The sequence below is a fragment of the Mesoplodon densirostris genome, chromosome 18, assembly GCF_025265405.1.
Source record: "Mesoplodon densirostris isolate mMesDen1 chromosome 18, mMesDen1 primary haplotype, whole genome shotgun sequence".
Classification (NCBI taxonomy): Eukaryota; Metazoa; Chordata; class Mammalia; order Artiodactyla; family Ziphiidae; genus Mesoplodon; species Mesoplodon densirostris.
In genome coordinates this window covers 49,093,930-49,106,356 of record NC_082678.1, presented here as the reverse complement: position 1 = coordinate 49,106,356, position 12,427 = coordinate 49,093,930, and the positions used below count along the sequence as shown (strand labels likewise).

Below are 12,427 nucleotides of genomic sequence, written 5' to 3'. Positions count from 1 at the left end.
TCAGCCCACATTGTTGTCTTGGAGGAGATCAAGGCTCCTGGAGAGAGTCTTGACTTGGCCTGGAACCAAACCTTTGGAGACTTTATTTAGCCCCGGCTGTAGAAGACCAGGCCAGGCCAGAGCCAGCTAAGCCTTACTTGCAGATACTGTCCCTACCAGAGTGACTTGACCTCTTGGATTTGGGGCCTCAGGCTGACACTTTCAGCCCAGCAGATTATGTAAAATGCTGGGCATGAAGGAGCCCCCCCGTGGCTGCTGTGTTTCGTAAGCTCCACTTGGGGAGGAAGTGGGGACAGTGTCACTCAGATGGCAGCTTCCTTGTGCTGCAGGACTGGCAAGCAGCGTGGCATGGGCTCTGGGGGCCCTGAACTCCAGAAAACTCCCCTCCCTGGGGATTCTGGGTGTGTGGGCACCTCTGGAGGGCTCTTTGGGGGCAGAGACTGTCGCCTTCACTTGTCTTCCCAGTGCCGGGCACATGGTGGGGAATGAGTGAATGGATGTTGAGCCCTGGTGTTTTATGGGATAAGAATAGCTCCAGGAGGATTGAAGAAACAATTGTGAATTTCCAGATAATTCCAAGCCAGAAACAGGTGGGGTCTGAGGAAAGTGAAGATGGACGAGGTTTTGGGTGGTAACTGACAACAGGCCACCTGTTGGTAAAATGCACAGAATTTAATTTCACCTCCTTTCCCATCATCTCCACCCCCATGCCAGCCAAAATGTCAGGGTGAATGTGGCCCAGAGTGGGGACTCTTGCAGCTGACTACTTAGTGCCTTTTGGGGGGTTCTTTCAAGATTGGACTCTGAGGTTGGAGTCTCATGAGGAGCGGGTCCTGCTGCAATGGGCTATCACGGGGCCTGACACAAGGGTCTGTGCTCATATGCCAGGGCGGGTGAAGGCTTGGTGGGGCTGTGAGTCACTGCGTCTTCACCCTGGTCCTGGTCCAGCCAGCTCTGCAGTTAAGCTCACATTGTGCCCCCAAGTGACTTCCTTGAGAGGGTGTTTGCCAGGCCCTCAGGCAAACCCCCAGTTGGCAGGGAACGGGAAGGGAATGGGGCACAGGAGGGGAGCGCTGGCCCCCAACGTGGAGGGCGAGTTCCCATCTGTCAGGCTGGGGAAGCAGCAGGTCTGACCTTGACCTCTACTTCCACCTCCAGGGCTGCGAGCCCTGCTCCAAGCTCCAGTCTCATTCCTTGCAGGGGGTGCTGCCTGCCTGCGATGCCCACAGCTCTGGGCAGCTGGCATTTTCCACTCTCTGTGCCTCAGAGGGATCATGATAACACCTTCTAGACTGTGGGATTCCAGTGAGTTAATCCACGGAAAGTGCTTAGAACAGTGCCTGGTACTTGTGAAACCATCAATAAATAACCATTGTCTTTCCCTAAAGCTTGGCATCCATACTGGTCTCCTAATGCTGCCGGAAACAAATTACCACACATTTAGTGGCTTAAAACAACACAGATTTATTCTCTTACAAGTCTCAAGGGTCAGCAGGGCTGCATTCCTTCTGGAAGCTCTAGGGAAGAGAACCTGTTTCCTTGCCTTTTCCAGCTTCTAGAGGTCCCCTGCATTCCTTGGCTCATAGCCCCATCCTTTGTCTTCAAAGCCAGCAGTGTAGCATCTTTCAGTCTTGCACTCAATTTCTCCCTGTCCCCTTCAACCTCTCCCTCTCCTTCTGTGGGCTCATAGCCTTTTCTCTTCCTGCCTCTCACAGAGACCCTTGTAATTACATAGGTCCACCTGATAATTCCCAGGATAATCTCCCCACCTAAAAATCCTTAACTTAATCACATTTGCAAAGTTCCTTTTGCCGCATAAGGTGACATAGTCACAGGTTTTGTGGATTAGGAGGTGGACAGCTTTGTCAGGACTTTGTTCTTCTTTTCTTTTTTTTTTTTTTTTAGGACCTTATTCTTCTATCACAGGATCAGATTACATTTCAGAGACCGGGAGAGGCAGCCTCCAGCACAAATTGCTAACTGGTTTGCTGATGGATGGTCAAGGGTTAAGTCCTTCACCTGGGGAAAGGGCAGGAAAGCCTGTGAGAACATGCTGGGGTGGCCATGCAGCAGGGGGAAAGCAGCTCTCCTTCGGACTTAGGAGATTTCTGGTAGCTTCAGACACTCTCCCAGCTTATGCTAAGGGTGTGCATTTGATGCCCAGAGAGGGATCTGTCTGAGATTCCAGTTAAGCATCCGAAGCTTGAAAAAGGAACAGGAGAGTAAGGAAATCATCAGAGCAGTGGATGAGACCAGAATTTGGTGTTCAAGGACCTGCAGGGGAATCCCAGCTCTGCCACTTTCTTGCTGTGTGATTCTGGGCTAGTCTCCTCCCTCTTTTAAGTCTTATTTGTTTGTTTCCATTCGTATAATGGAAAAATATAGTACCTCCCTCAGGGAGGTATTTGAGAGAGGGATGAAGCTAAATGAGAGAGTGGAAAGGACTTAAAAGGCTTAATAAAGGGCAGGTGCCCACATGTTAGGGGCATCACGTGGTGCTGGGCTTTAGGGGTGTCCAGAGGAGCGTGATGCAGGTGCTTCAAAGACCCTACAGAATCACCGGGCAGGTAACAAGATAGGGCACGCGTCAGGTGCTGTGGCGGTGCCACAGATTCTGACACGAGAGCTGATACTGCAGGCCAGACACTGTGTCTTCAGAAGAGAAGACCCCATGTGGGAGAAGGCAGTTTAGGCAGCAGGGACGGCGAGAACCAGAGTTCAGAGGCTGGAACATTCCTGGCATGTTGGGAAGGCAGAGATCTGACGGCTGATGGGGAGATTGGACAAGTAGGGAGAGGCCCTAGGAGCCACTGCAGGTGTTTAAGGAGAGAATATGCTGAACCCCCATCACACTTTATAGTCGTATATTTATATTTACCCGGCTTTTGTGGTTTTTTGTTTGTTTTTTAACATCTTTATTGGAGTATAATTGCTTTACAATGGTGCATTAGTTTCTGCTGTATAACAAAGTGAATCAGCTATACATATACATATATCTCCATATCTCCTCCCTCTTGCGTCTCCCTCCCACCCTCCCTATCCCACCCTTCTAGGTGGTCACAAAGCACCGAGCTGATCTCCCTGCGCTATGCGGCTTCCACTTTTGTTTTTTAACGTCTTTCTTTCCCACTAGATTATAAGCCACGTGAGCATAGGGGCTATTGAATGCTTGTTTCCCATTGTATCTACAGGGTCCGGTGGGCATTTGTTGAATGAATAAATAAATGAGTGAAGAACCTACTTGAGTCCCCCAGTAATCACATTTTGCAGTATTAAGTCTTTGACAAGCCTCACGTGTAGGGTGGCGTTCTGGGAAGGTTGATCTGGCTCTGGCGAGTGGAGCGGAGGCAGGAGAGAGCGGCACTTGAAATCCGGTGGGGAGTGGGATGCTGTGGGTCTCTACCACAGCAAAGGAGAGGGTGGAGCAGAGGGAAGAATCCTTGCAAGAGATGAGCAAGGACACTTTGAAGAACTTGGGGACTCAGTGTGGCAGAGGAGGGGGACAGAGGAGGAAGAGGGGGCCAGGAATGACTTGGGGATCTTAGGTGACAAGAAGAATTTTACGTCTTTTCACTCAGGGAAAGTTTTCAAGCACTTTCTCTGTGCCAGGCACTGTGCTAGTTGGTGGCCACTCAAGGCTAAATGGGGTATGATCTCCACCATAGAGGAGAAGGAATTCTGGAGGGAGGAGGAGGCCTGTTGGCGTCTGTGCCTTACGCAGTCAGGCAGTCAGGAAATGCTGGCGGGGGTCGGGGGGTACAAGGGGTAAAGTTGATGGCCCACAGTCAGCACCTTCCACTGTGGGATTGAACCCCTAGAGACAGGAAGATATAGTCAGAGGTGTAGCTGGAAGGCCACTCGGCCGGGGTTCCCATGCCCACTTCCATCCCATCCTCTCTGTCCCTACTCCTCTCTGTTTATACATCACTTCCGCTCAGCACCTCCTCTGGCCCCTGCTGTGCCCTCCATGTGACCATGCCTTGCCTCAGTCATGACTCTGATTTCCCTTCTTAACTGTCTGTATCCCACCCCCCATCCCCATTAAACTTCTCCCACACATGGGGTCAGGTTCTTTTTTATCTTGCTCACTATTATAAGGTTGAATAGGAGGATGGATACAAATAAGGAAATGTGGGGAAAAAAAGGATGGGAGAGAATTAAAGCAAGACGTTAGCAGTAGGAGTAAGGGTGATTGTTTTTCCTTTTATATTTCTGTATTTTACAAATTTTCTATAATAAGTATTTGGCTTTTATCCCCTGCAAAAGTGTTAAAGAAGAGAAAAAAGGCAAGAAAACAGGCTGCTCAGGATTTTGGTCTCCTTTCTCATGAGCTGTTGGCTTTTGATGTGCTTTTACAGGTGGAAGCAGGGAAAGGCCTGGAGATGAGGAAGCTGGTTCTCTCAGGGTTCCTGGCCAGCGAAGAGATCTATATCAACCAGCTGGAAGCTCTGTTGCTGGTGAGTATATACTCTGGGGCCTTTGTGCTCTAAAACTGCTTTTGGAGTTGGAGAGGGAGGGGGACTTGGACCAGTCCTTCCCAGGGGCGGGGTCTTTGGTACTACTCTGCCTATGGCTTGGCAGCCAACGTCACTGAAAAGGCCTCTCAGCCCCGGTTCTCCATTACCTGCCCCGGGGGAAGGTAGAAGAAGAAGCACCACCTGGTTTGGGGGTGGCAGATACTCCATCATCCCTGACTATAGTGCAGGCATTACTAATGGATCACAGTTCTCTGTCCAGGTGGGGTCTTAGCCTCCGACTCCAGCTGGTACTCTGGGCAATCTCAACCAGTCAATCACGCTGAGACCTCTTTGTCATCCCTAGTCCCATTCCTTCCTTCTCCCTGGACTAGTTAACCATTCGCACCATCCTGAGGCCCTCTGGCAGGAAATGTGAGTTGAAGCGCTGTCAGTGTGTGTTCTGAGAAGCTCTGAGGCATTAGACAGGCTGCCGCCCTCTGTGAATGTGCCTTAGCTTCCTCTCCAAGACGGAGGCGTTGTTTTGAGAATCGGACTGAGAGGGGAATAATACAGTGTTTTCAAAAGGTAAAAGTAACCACGCAGATATAAGATGTTTTTGCCTCTGAAGAAAGTGCGTATTAGATGCGTCTGGATACTTACTATGCAGAGTGATTGTGGCATGTAAAGTTCTCTTCCCTGGGTGTTGCGCAGTCTGAGACATCAGCTGATATCAAGAAAAGGAGGGATAAGAAACGTAGATGTAAATCAGTAGAAAGTCATTCTTACAAGAATTGTAAGATACGCATTTATGTACTTGCTGCGATATGAGGTATTGTCACCCGGTGTCCCAGGGGACTTGGCATTTATTACCCCAGGAGTAACTATTGAGATGTGTAGCTGCTTTGTAATACACTGGGATGAGTTGGTGGTCGATCTCACTGGGAGTTTGTTGGTCTGCACAGTCATTTGTTCAAGGGAGGAACAGTTTGGCAGGTCCATAAGGACTCGGGTCTGGGGCCAGAACTAGGGCAAGACTTGACGCTGCCATTAATAGTAGACGTATTGCCCTGTCTTTCAAACTGTGCAGCTTAACCATTAGTGGGTAGTGTAATCAGTGTAGTGGGGTGAACCAGCATTTTACAACAAATGAGAAAGAAAATGTCGGCATGCATCCCATGTAGTAAGAATAAGTACTATTTCATGCAATCTGGCTTGTGTGGATATGTGTATATGTGTGTGTATGTACTGGGCCACATGCTTTCTTACATGCATTGTCGGTTTTAAAAACCACTGGTGGCACTTCCCTGGCGGTCCAGCGGCCAAGACTTCACACTTCCAATGCAAGGAACAAGGATTCAATCCCTGGTTGGGAAACTATGATCCCACATGCTGCGCGGCACAGCCATTAATTAATTAATTAATTAATTAATTAATTAATTTAAAAAAACGGCTTTGGGCAAGCCATGGATAACCTTCTTGAGCCTCAGTTTCCTCATCTGAAGATGAAAACAATGCCATTACCTTCTCTCTCTTCATGGGGTTGAGAAAATCAGGTGATCCTTTTGGGGACCTAGTACAGTGCCAGGTACTTAGACACTGAAATATTATCCAAAGGAAGGAGGACAGACAGACGAAATACACCTTATAAACTATGAATTGCTGTGCCCAAACAAAGGGGCATAGTTGTCATTACTTAAAGGATGCATATTTGAAAGAAGTTCAAAGGAACCAGACTGCCCGGCTTTGAATCCCTGCTCGACTGCTTACTAGCTGTAGACCTTCAGCAGATTAATGAACCTTTGTGCCTCATTTTGTCCACCAGCAAACTGGGTATACTAATATGAGTACTCTCTTCATGGGGTTGTTGTGAGGGTTAAGTGAGTGTGCAGGGAAAGCTCTTAGAGCCTGAGTGTGAGCGGATTCTATAATTTTCTCCTGTTCTGGGAAAGAGCGCAGGTTAGAGCCTGTTTGTTTCTATCAACCCACCAGTTCCCTGAAGGAAAGGGAGGTACATGTTCCCATCAGAAGCACGCCCCTCTTAGGTTCCAGCTCGGTTCTCACCTGTCACTGGGCCTAATTTGAGTTCCATTTGTCTGGGTAAAGATAACAGATATAGGGGCCAAGACCCTCCCTACCTGCCTGCCTTTCTAACAGCTCATGCTCTCAAGGCAAAAACTGTGAGGCTGAGGCTCCCCGTCCTGGGGTGTGACCCAGGGTAGGTCCTTCCTCTTCCCCCCAGCTTGTTCATCCTGGCTTGGTTCTTTCTGGAGCAGAGGCAAGAGCTAGGGAGGGACGAGCCAGGAGGCCTGGTCTGTACCTGGAGGCCCCTCCGGAAGAGGGGACAGGACCCTCCACGGCCACAGTCTCAGATGATGAGCCTCAGAGATGAGGAATGAAGCCCTCCTCTCTCTGCTGGAGCTGGGGGCCCTTCCCAGCTACCCAGGAGCTAAGCCCTTTGCTCTTTGGGGTGATCTGACAAAGGCATTCAGAGAAGAAAACCTGTCTTCCCCAGCTCCCTCCGCCTCCCACGCCCAGCTCTCCTTCTTACCACCCTACCCCCATTCCCGCAGCTCTTCTCCTGAGTGTTTGTTCTCAGTTTCACACTTCCTGATACGCAAACAGCTGGGCGTGTGTAGCCTGGACTGCGGACACACAGACGCAGACAGGGAGGCCACACAGGAGGCTCTGTCCCCGCCGCCTGGGTTGCTGGCTGGGCAAGGTTTGGTAACCTTCCAGAACCCTCCAGGTTCCTGATGGGCTCAGAGGACAAGGGAAGAGGGTCTGGGAGCTGGGGCTGAGGTGGGGAGTGGAGGAGGGGGGGCAGACCAAATGCACGTCATTCTGCAAGTCTCCGCAGGCTGCAAGTGAGCTGGGTGCTGCCTCTGGCCTGCCTTTGCCTTCAGCACCTTCCAGCCCTGGGTCCCACCTGGCCTTCCTCTCTTCGACTCTCCTTCTGGAGTTTGCTTTGCTCCTTATCTGTAAGATAGGTTCAGGACGCTCCCCCGACCCCTCCACCCCCGCCCCCAGCCTGGGGTGATAGTTAACAAAGGTGCATGTGGCAGCCTCCAGGCCTCTTGGGATAGGAGGTAGGGGAAGTGGGCCGATTTCTTCCCCTGGTTTCGAAAGTCAAAAGGCAACTTGCTGGGGGACGGAAGAGACAAATGACAGTGTGAAGTCATGAAAGGAGTTCAAACCCGCCTGGCCCGCCTTCCTGAGGAGCACTTCATGGGACACCCAGAGCCTGAGTTAACTCTAATAAAATGGGGAACTGGCGCCCTGTCCTCTGCGGCAGGATTCTGGGGAGAGGGAGGGGTAGCTGGTGTGCTCTGTCAGGAGAGCAGGGCTGCCTGTGCCTTTCTGCTGCCCTCCCCGCCCGAGGCCTATTTTCAGGGCTTCACCAGATAAAAATAACTGCCTCCAAGGGTCTCAGGCCAGCCGGGGGCACGCACCCAGCACTTTCCCTTCCCCCAAAGGCCCCCAACCTTGTCCTGAGAACCAACGGCCTGATGCCCCAAGTGCAGTCCCTGTCCGTGTGACCTGCCCCTGGCGAGCACCGGCGCTTCCCCTTTTGCAGACAGAGTGGGAGTTTAGGAGGATGCAGAGCAGTTGTGTCTTGTCCCTGCATAGGCCTGAGCGCTTCCCCAGCAGCTTCGGAGAAATCCTGACCCCCTCTTCTTCCCCAGACTGTTCTCTCCTATTTCCTTTATTCCCCCCGGCTGGGGATTGCACCCCTGCTGGGACAGGGACTCCGCGGTGACGTGGACCCTCCTCTGGACCTGGGTAGATAGAGGTAAAAAGGATAAACTCTGACTGATCCCAAGGGCCAGCTCTGTATCCTTCACGGAACATCGGGAGCCATGAGCTCAGTGTCGCTGCCCACCTGGGGTGGGGAAAACATTCTTCCTTTCTCCTGGCCCTGGTTCCCTCTGTGTCCCTGCCTGGCATGCTTCCCCAGGCCCCACCCCTCCACTTACTCTGATATTCCCTCTGAGGCCCTTTCCCATCACCTCCTCTGTGAAGCCCTCTCCGAGCTGTGCCAGTTGGTTGGTATTTACAGTCCAAGTCGAGTAATAAGTGTATCTTGCTTTGTCCACGAAAATGTTTCCTTTGTGTTGGTCCAGTTTACCCAAATAGATTATAACGTTGTCCAGAGCAAGCAGCATGAGTCATAAAAATAATCTCCTAAAGGGAAAATTGGACCCCGTCACTCCCCTGTTTCAATCCCTCCAGGGAAAGCCAGGTCATTACATGGGCTTACAAGCCGCATTCCTTCCCCCGTGTGATCTGGCCTCTGCTCACCCCTCCAGCCCTCCTTTAGGGCCCTGCTCGCCAACCCCCTTGCTTGCAGCACACAGGCTCACGGGCTTGCTTCTAGCTTCTCTCTCTGCCCAAGCTATTCCCACCTTGGGACCAGGTGTTGAGGAGCTCTGCCTGAAATACTGTCCCCTTTGCCCCCACACTTCCATTTCAGGTCACTGTCTCCTTCTTGTCCCTCAGCAGGACATCCCCTTCTTATTTCCTTCATTGCACTTATGTGTGATTTTGTGTTTGATTGTTTCCTTGTGTTTTGTTTGTCTCCCCTACTAGATGGGAGGCTCCATGGGGGCAGTGATTAGTGAATCACTGAATACCCCCTACACCCCCTGGTCTGGCCTTACATGGGCACTTGGTCCATTATTTGTGGGGTAAATAGTAATAACAGTAGCAGCTAACATTTATTGATGGCCCTCTATGTGCCAGGCACATACTCAATCTTTTAGATAAGCTATGGCTTTTGATCTTCCCATCAGTGTTCTTGAGAAGGTAATATTATCCCGGTTTCACAAGTAAGGCTGCTGAGGCCCAGAGATGCTAAGCGACTTGCCCACAGCTATTAAGCAGCAGAATTGGGACTCTGGCCCACACTGCCTGGCCTGCACCAGGTCGAACCCCAGCCTGCTTTCCTAGCAAAGGGCTGGACATTAAGGCCTCATTGGTTCCAGCACTGAGAGGGTCAGAGGAGGACTTCTGCTTTTTCCTGCCTTCATCATCACGTCTGGATTTTTTAGAGCTGGGAGGACAGGGGAGCCAGAAGTCAGAGCATTGTCTAGGTTTTTAAGTAGATGGGACTTCCCCTTGTGGACAGACAGATGGGAGGATAGAGTGAAGCCTGGCTGGACATCCGGCTGCTGTGGCTGGCTCGAGCTTGGGGGTCTTCTCTCAGGGTGAGCCAGCGATAACTTCGGCTTCCCTCAGTGGAGGTGTTCCCTGCAGTCCAGCACTGAGTCACCCATTCTCTGCTAGAGTGCTTGCCTTGTCGAAAGCTCGCTACCTAATCCTGTGAGATAGTGGGGGGCGGCTCTAGTGAGCCCATACCTGTGCCTGCAACTTCTTTCTGCCCTCTGGGTCTCTAGAATGACCCAGACTGAGTCAAAGGCCTCTTTCCACACAGCCCTTTATCTTCACAGTAGATGAAGAAGACCAACCATGTCTGACTCAGGCTTCTCTCTCTCAAGTAAACGTACCCCTCCCCGCCACCTCCCCACCCCCATGCCTTCTCTATGGGGCAGGTTCCCAGACCCTCTCCCCTGAAGGGCCTTTGATGTGCAGTCTGGGCATCTTTGGGGGCTTTAGGGCTGAAGGAAGGTCAACCATGGAGGAGCTCTTTATCCTTCAGTATCATTTATTGTTTGTTTCAGTGATGAATTTTAATAGCTTTTTTTTCCTGATTATAAAATTAATATTTACTCACTGGAGGTGATTTAGAAAATACAGAAATCACACTGAAGAAAATGTATCCAAGCCTCATTTTCCCTTAATGTTGGGCTTTAAGGTGATGACTTAGGCTCCCAGCAGGTGTTGGGGATGGTCCTGAGCTTCTGTCTGTCACCTCACTCTCTCCACCAGCAGGCCTTGGAGCATCTTGGCGTAGATAAGCAGAGATGACAGATAGGGCTATTGCATGTCATCTTGCACGTCAACCTCGGCATTGAGAAAGAGTCTGAGGCTACGACAAGGCTCAGTGAGAAAGATCGTTGTGATTGCTTAGCAATGTCTGCCATGGGTACAGGAGGGAGCACGGTGGCATGCATGCCACCGTGCTCCCTCCCTCTATACTACGTGATGGGAACTTAAGATACCAATGCAGCTGAGATTGGTTTGGGTCCCTTAGAAACTCTATTCCCCAAGTCCTAGAATCATGTTCTGTTTCTTGGAAGGAAATAGCTAAGGGGTTGAGTTCCCAGTCAACCCTCCTTCCCACTGAAGCATGACAAGGGAGTTTATGACTCAGAGCATGAGGCCATTGTGGAAGAAAGCGATGGACCCCGTTAAACCATCGAGCGCAAACCCAGTGCGGGCTGAGAACCAGAGGTCCCTCAGGGGACACGGGGTGGGAGAAGTGTGTCCGGGCACCACCCCTCGGACCTGCTGGGACTGCTGGACCAGGCTCCCTCTTCTCACAGTAATGGGTGGCTTGTTGGGGCCTGTGACAGCAGCTACTCCATTCAAACCACGCTTCAGGTGCCCTGGCCTCAGTGGCCTTATCTGGGCAGAACCCGAGCAGCAGGAGGGCCTAATCTGGGCCCTGGGCCTGCTGACCCTCCGGTTGATTGGCCTCTCACCTCTGCTCTTTCTTCCTCTTCTCTCCCAGCCCATGAAACCCCTGAAGGCCACTGCCACCACCTCCCAGCCCGTGCTCACCATCCAACAGATCGAGACCATCTTCTACAAGATCCAGGACATTTATGAGATCCACAAGGAGTTCTATGACAACCTCTGCCCCAAGGTGCAGCAGTGGGACAGCCAGGTCACCATGGGCCACCTCTTCCAGAAGCTGGTGAGTCTCCCGTTGATGGAGGGCCCTTACCCGGGGCCTCAGTGGAGTTGCCGGTGTTGAGAGAGGACTGGTCAGCCCCAGACCTCCTGGCCTCCTTGAAGGCCTGGGTCATTTCTGAGTCCTGGAGGAAAGCCTGGGCTTCTGCCTTATGGGGAACCTGGGCCTGGTGCCCCGACTCCCGGCCTCCCCCAGTGAAGCCCTAGACTGCTTCTAGGGCTGCCAGAGACAGGCCACGTGGGTAGGTGCCCTTGGCAGGGCACTGTTTCTCTCACCTGGGGCTCCAGGGCTGGACCGGAGGCTCCCCTGCTGGGCTACAGGGCCCTGTACCTCAGCCGACAGAGGGGCAAGTGCCAGGTGGACGGGCAGGGACTGCTCACCTGAGACTTCAGACGTTCGCCTCGCTTTCGCACTGCCTCTGAAGTGAAGAGTCGGGAGGGAGACCATGTCAGCTAACGATCCTCTCCTGAGGACCCTGGAGCAGGAAGCGCTAAAAGCCCAGCCCACCTGCATGGCAGGGCAGGGAGAAGGACAGAGGAGGTGGGAGGAGCATGCGGCCTTGGTCGGGAACAACCCTCTCCTCTAGCTCAGTGTCCGTCTCTGGCCGCGTCCCCTGAGGACCCCCAGTCACACCCACAGGGCCCCCACCCGGCTTTCCACCACGTAACTTCTGCCAGTCCAGCAGGCAGGATGGAGCTCAGGAGTCTGTGGCCCTATCCTCTGGGTATGAATTGTGGGGGAGGGCAGGGAGCAGTGCTTCTCCTTTTCCTCCCCTGCAGTGGTGGGACCTGTTGAGTGGACAGGGCTCTGCTTTTCTTACATGGAGAAGACTCTTTCTTGGATGCTCCTAGGCCACAAGCTCAGCATGCTCAAAACTGAACTCATTGGCTCTGAAGTTCTTTGCTCTTTTCCTTGCCTCTGTCTCAGTGGGTGCGGCCATGTCCCAACCCCCATCCATCCATGACTCCCGGGGGGGCTCATCCTTGGCACCTCTCCTCCCCCACCCCCTTCCACCTCCCTGCATCCCATGGAGTCCACTTCTTTAAAGCTCACAGCCACCTGCTTCTCTCCAGCCCTCTGGCGCTCTCACCTGGACCACTGCTGTGGCCTCATGAGTGGCTTCTGCCCCAGACCTGCCTCCCAGGCAGCCTCTGGC

At 52.2% G+C, this 12,427-nt stretch overlaps 1 protein-coding gene across 3 annotated transcripts in view; it reads left to right on the top strand.

Annotated features, from left to right (window-relative positions):
* The window catches only part of ABR (ABR activator of RhoGEF and GTPase), a 182,810-nt gene that overhangs the window by 105,186 nt on the left and 65,197 nt on the right, over positions 1 to 12,427 (top strand). For all 3 annotated transcript variants that reach the window (XM_060082597.1, XM_060082598.1, XM_060082594.1), the window contains 2 exons: positions 4,359 to 4,457; positions 11,089 to 11,274. In XM_060082597.1, coding sequence (XP_059938580.1) covers positions 4,359 to 4,457; positions 11,089 to 11,274 — 285 coding nt within the window. The remainder of the gene's footprint in view (positions 1 to 4,358; positions 4,458 to 11,088; positions 11,275 to 12,427) is intronic.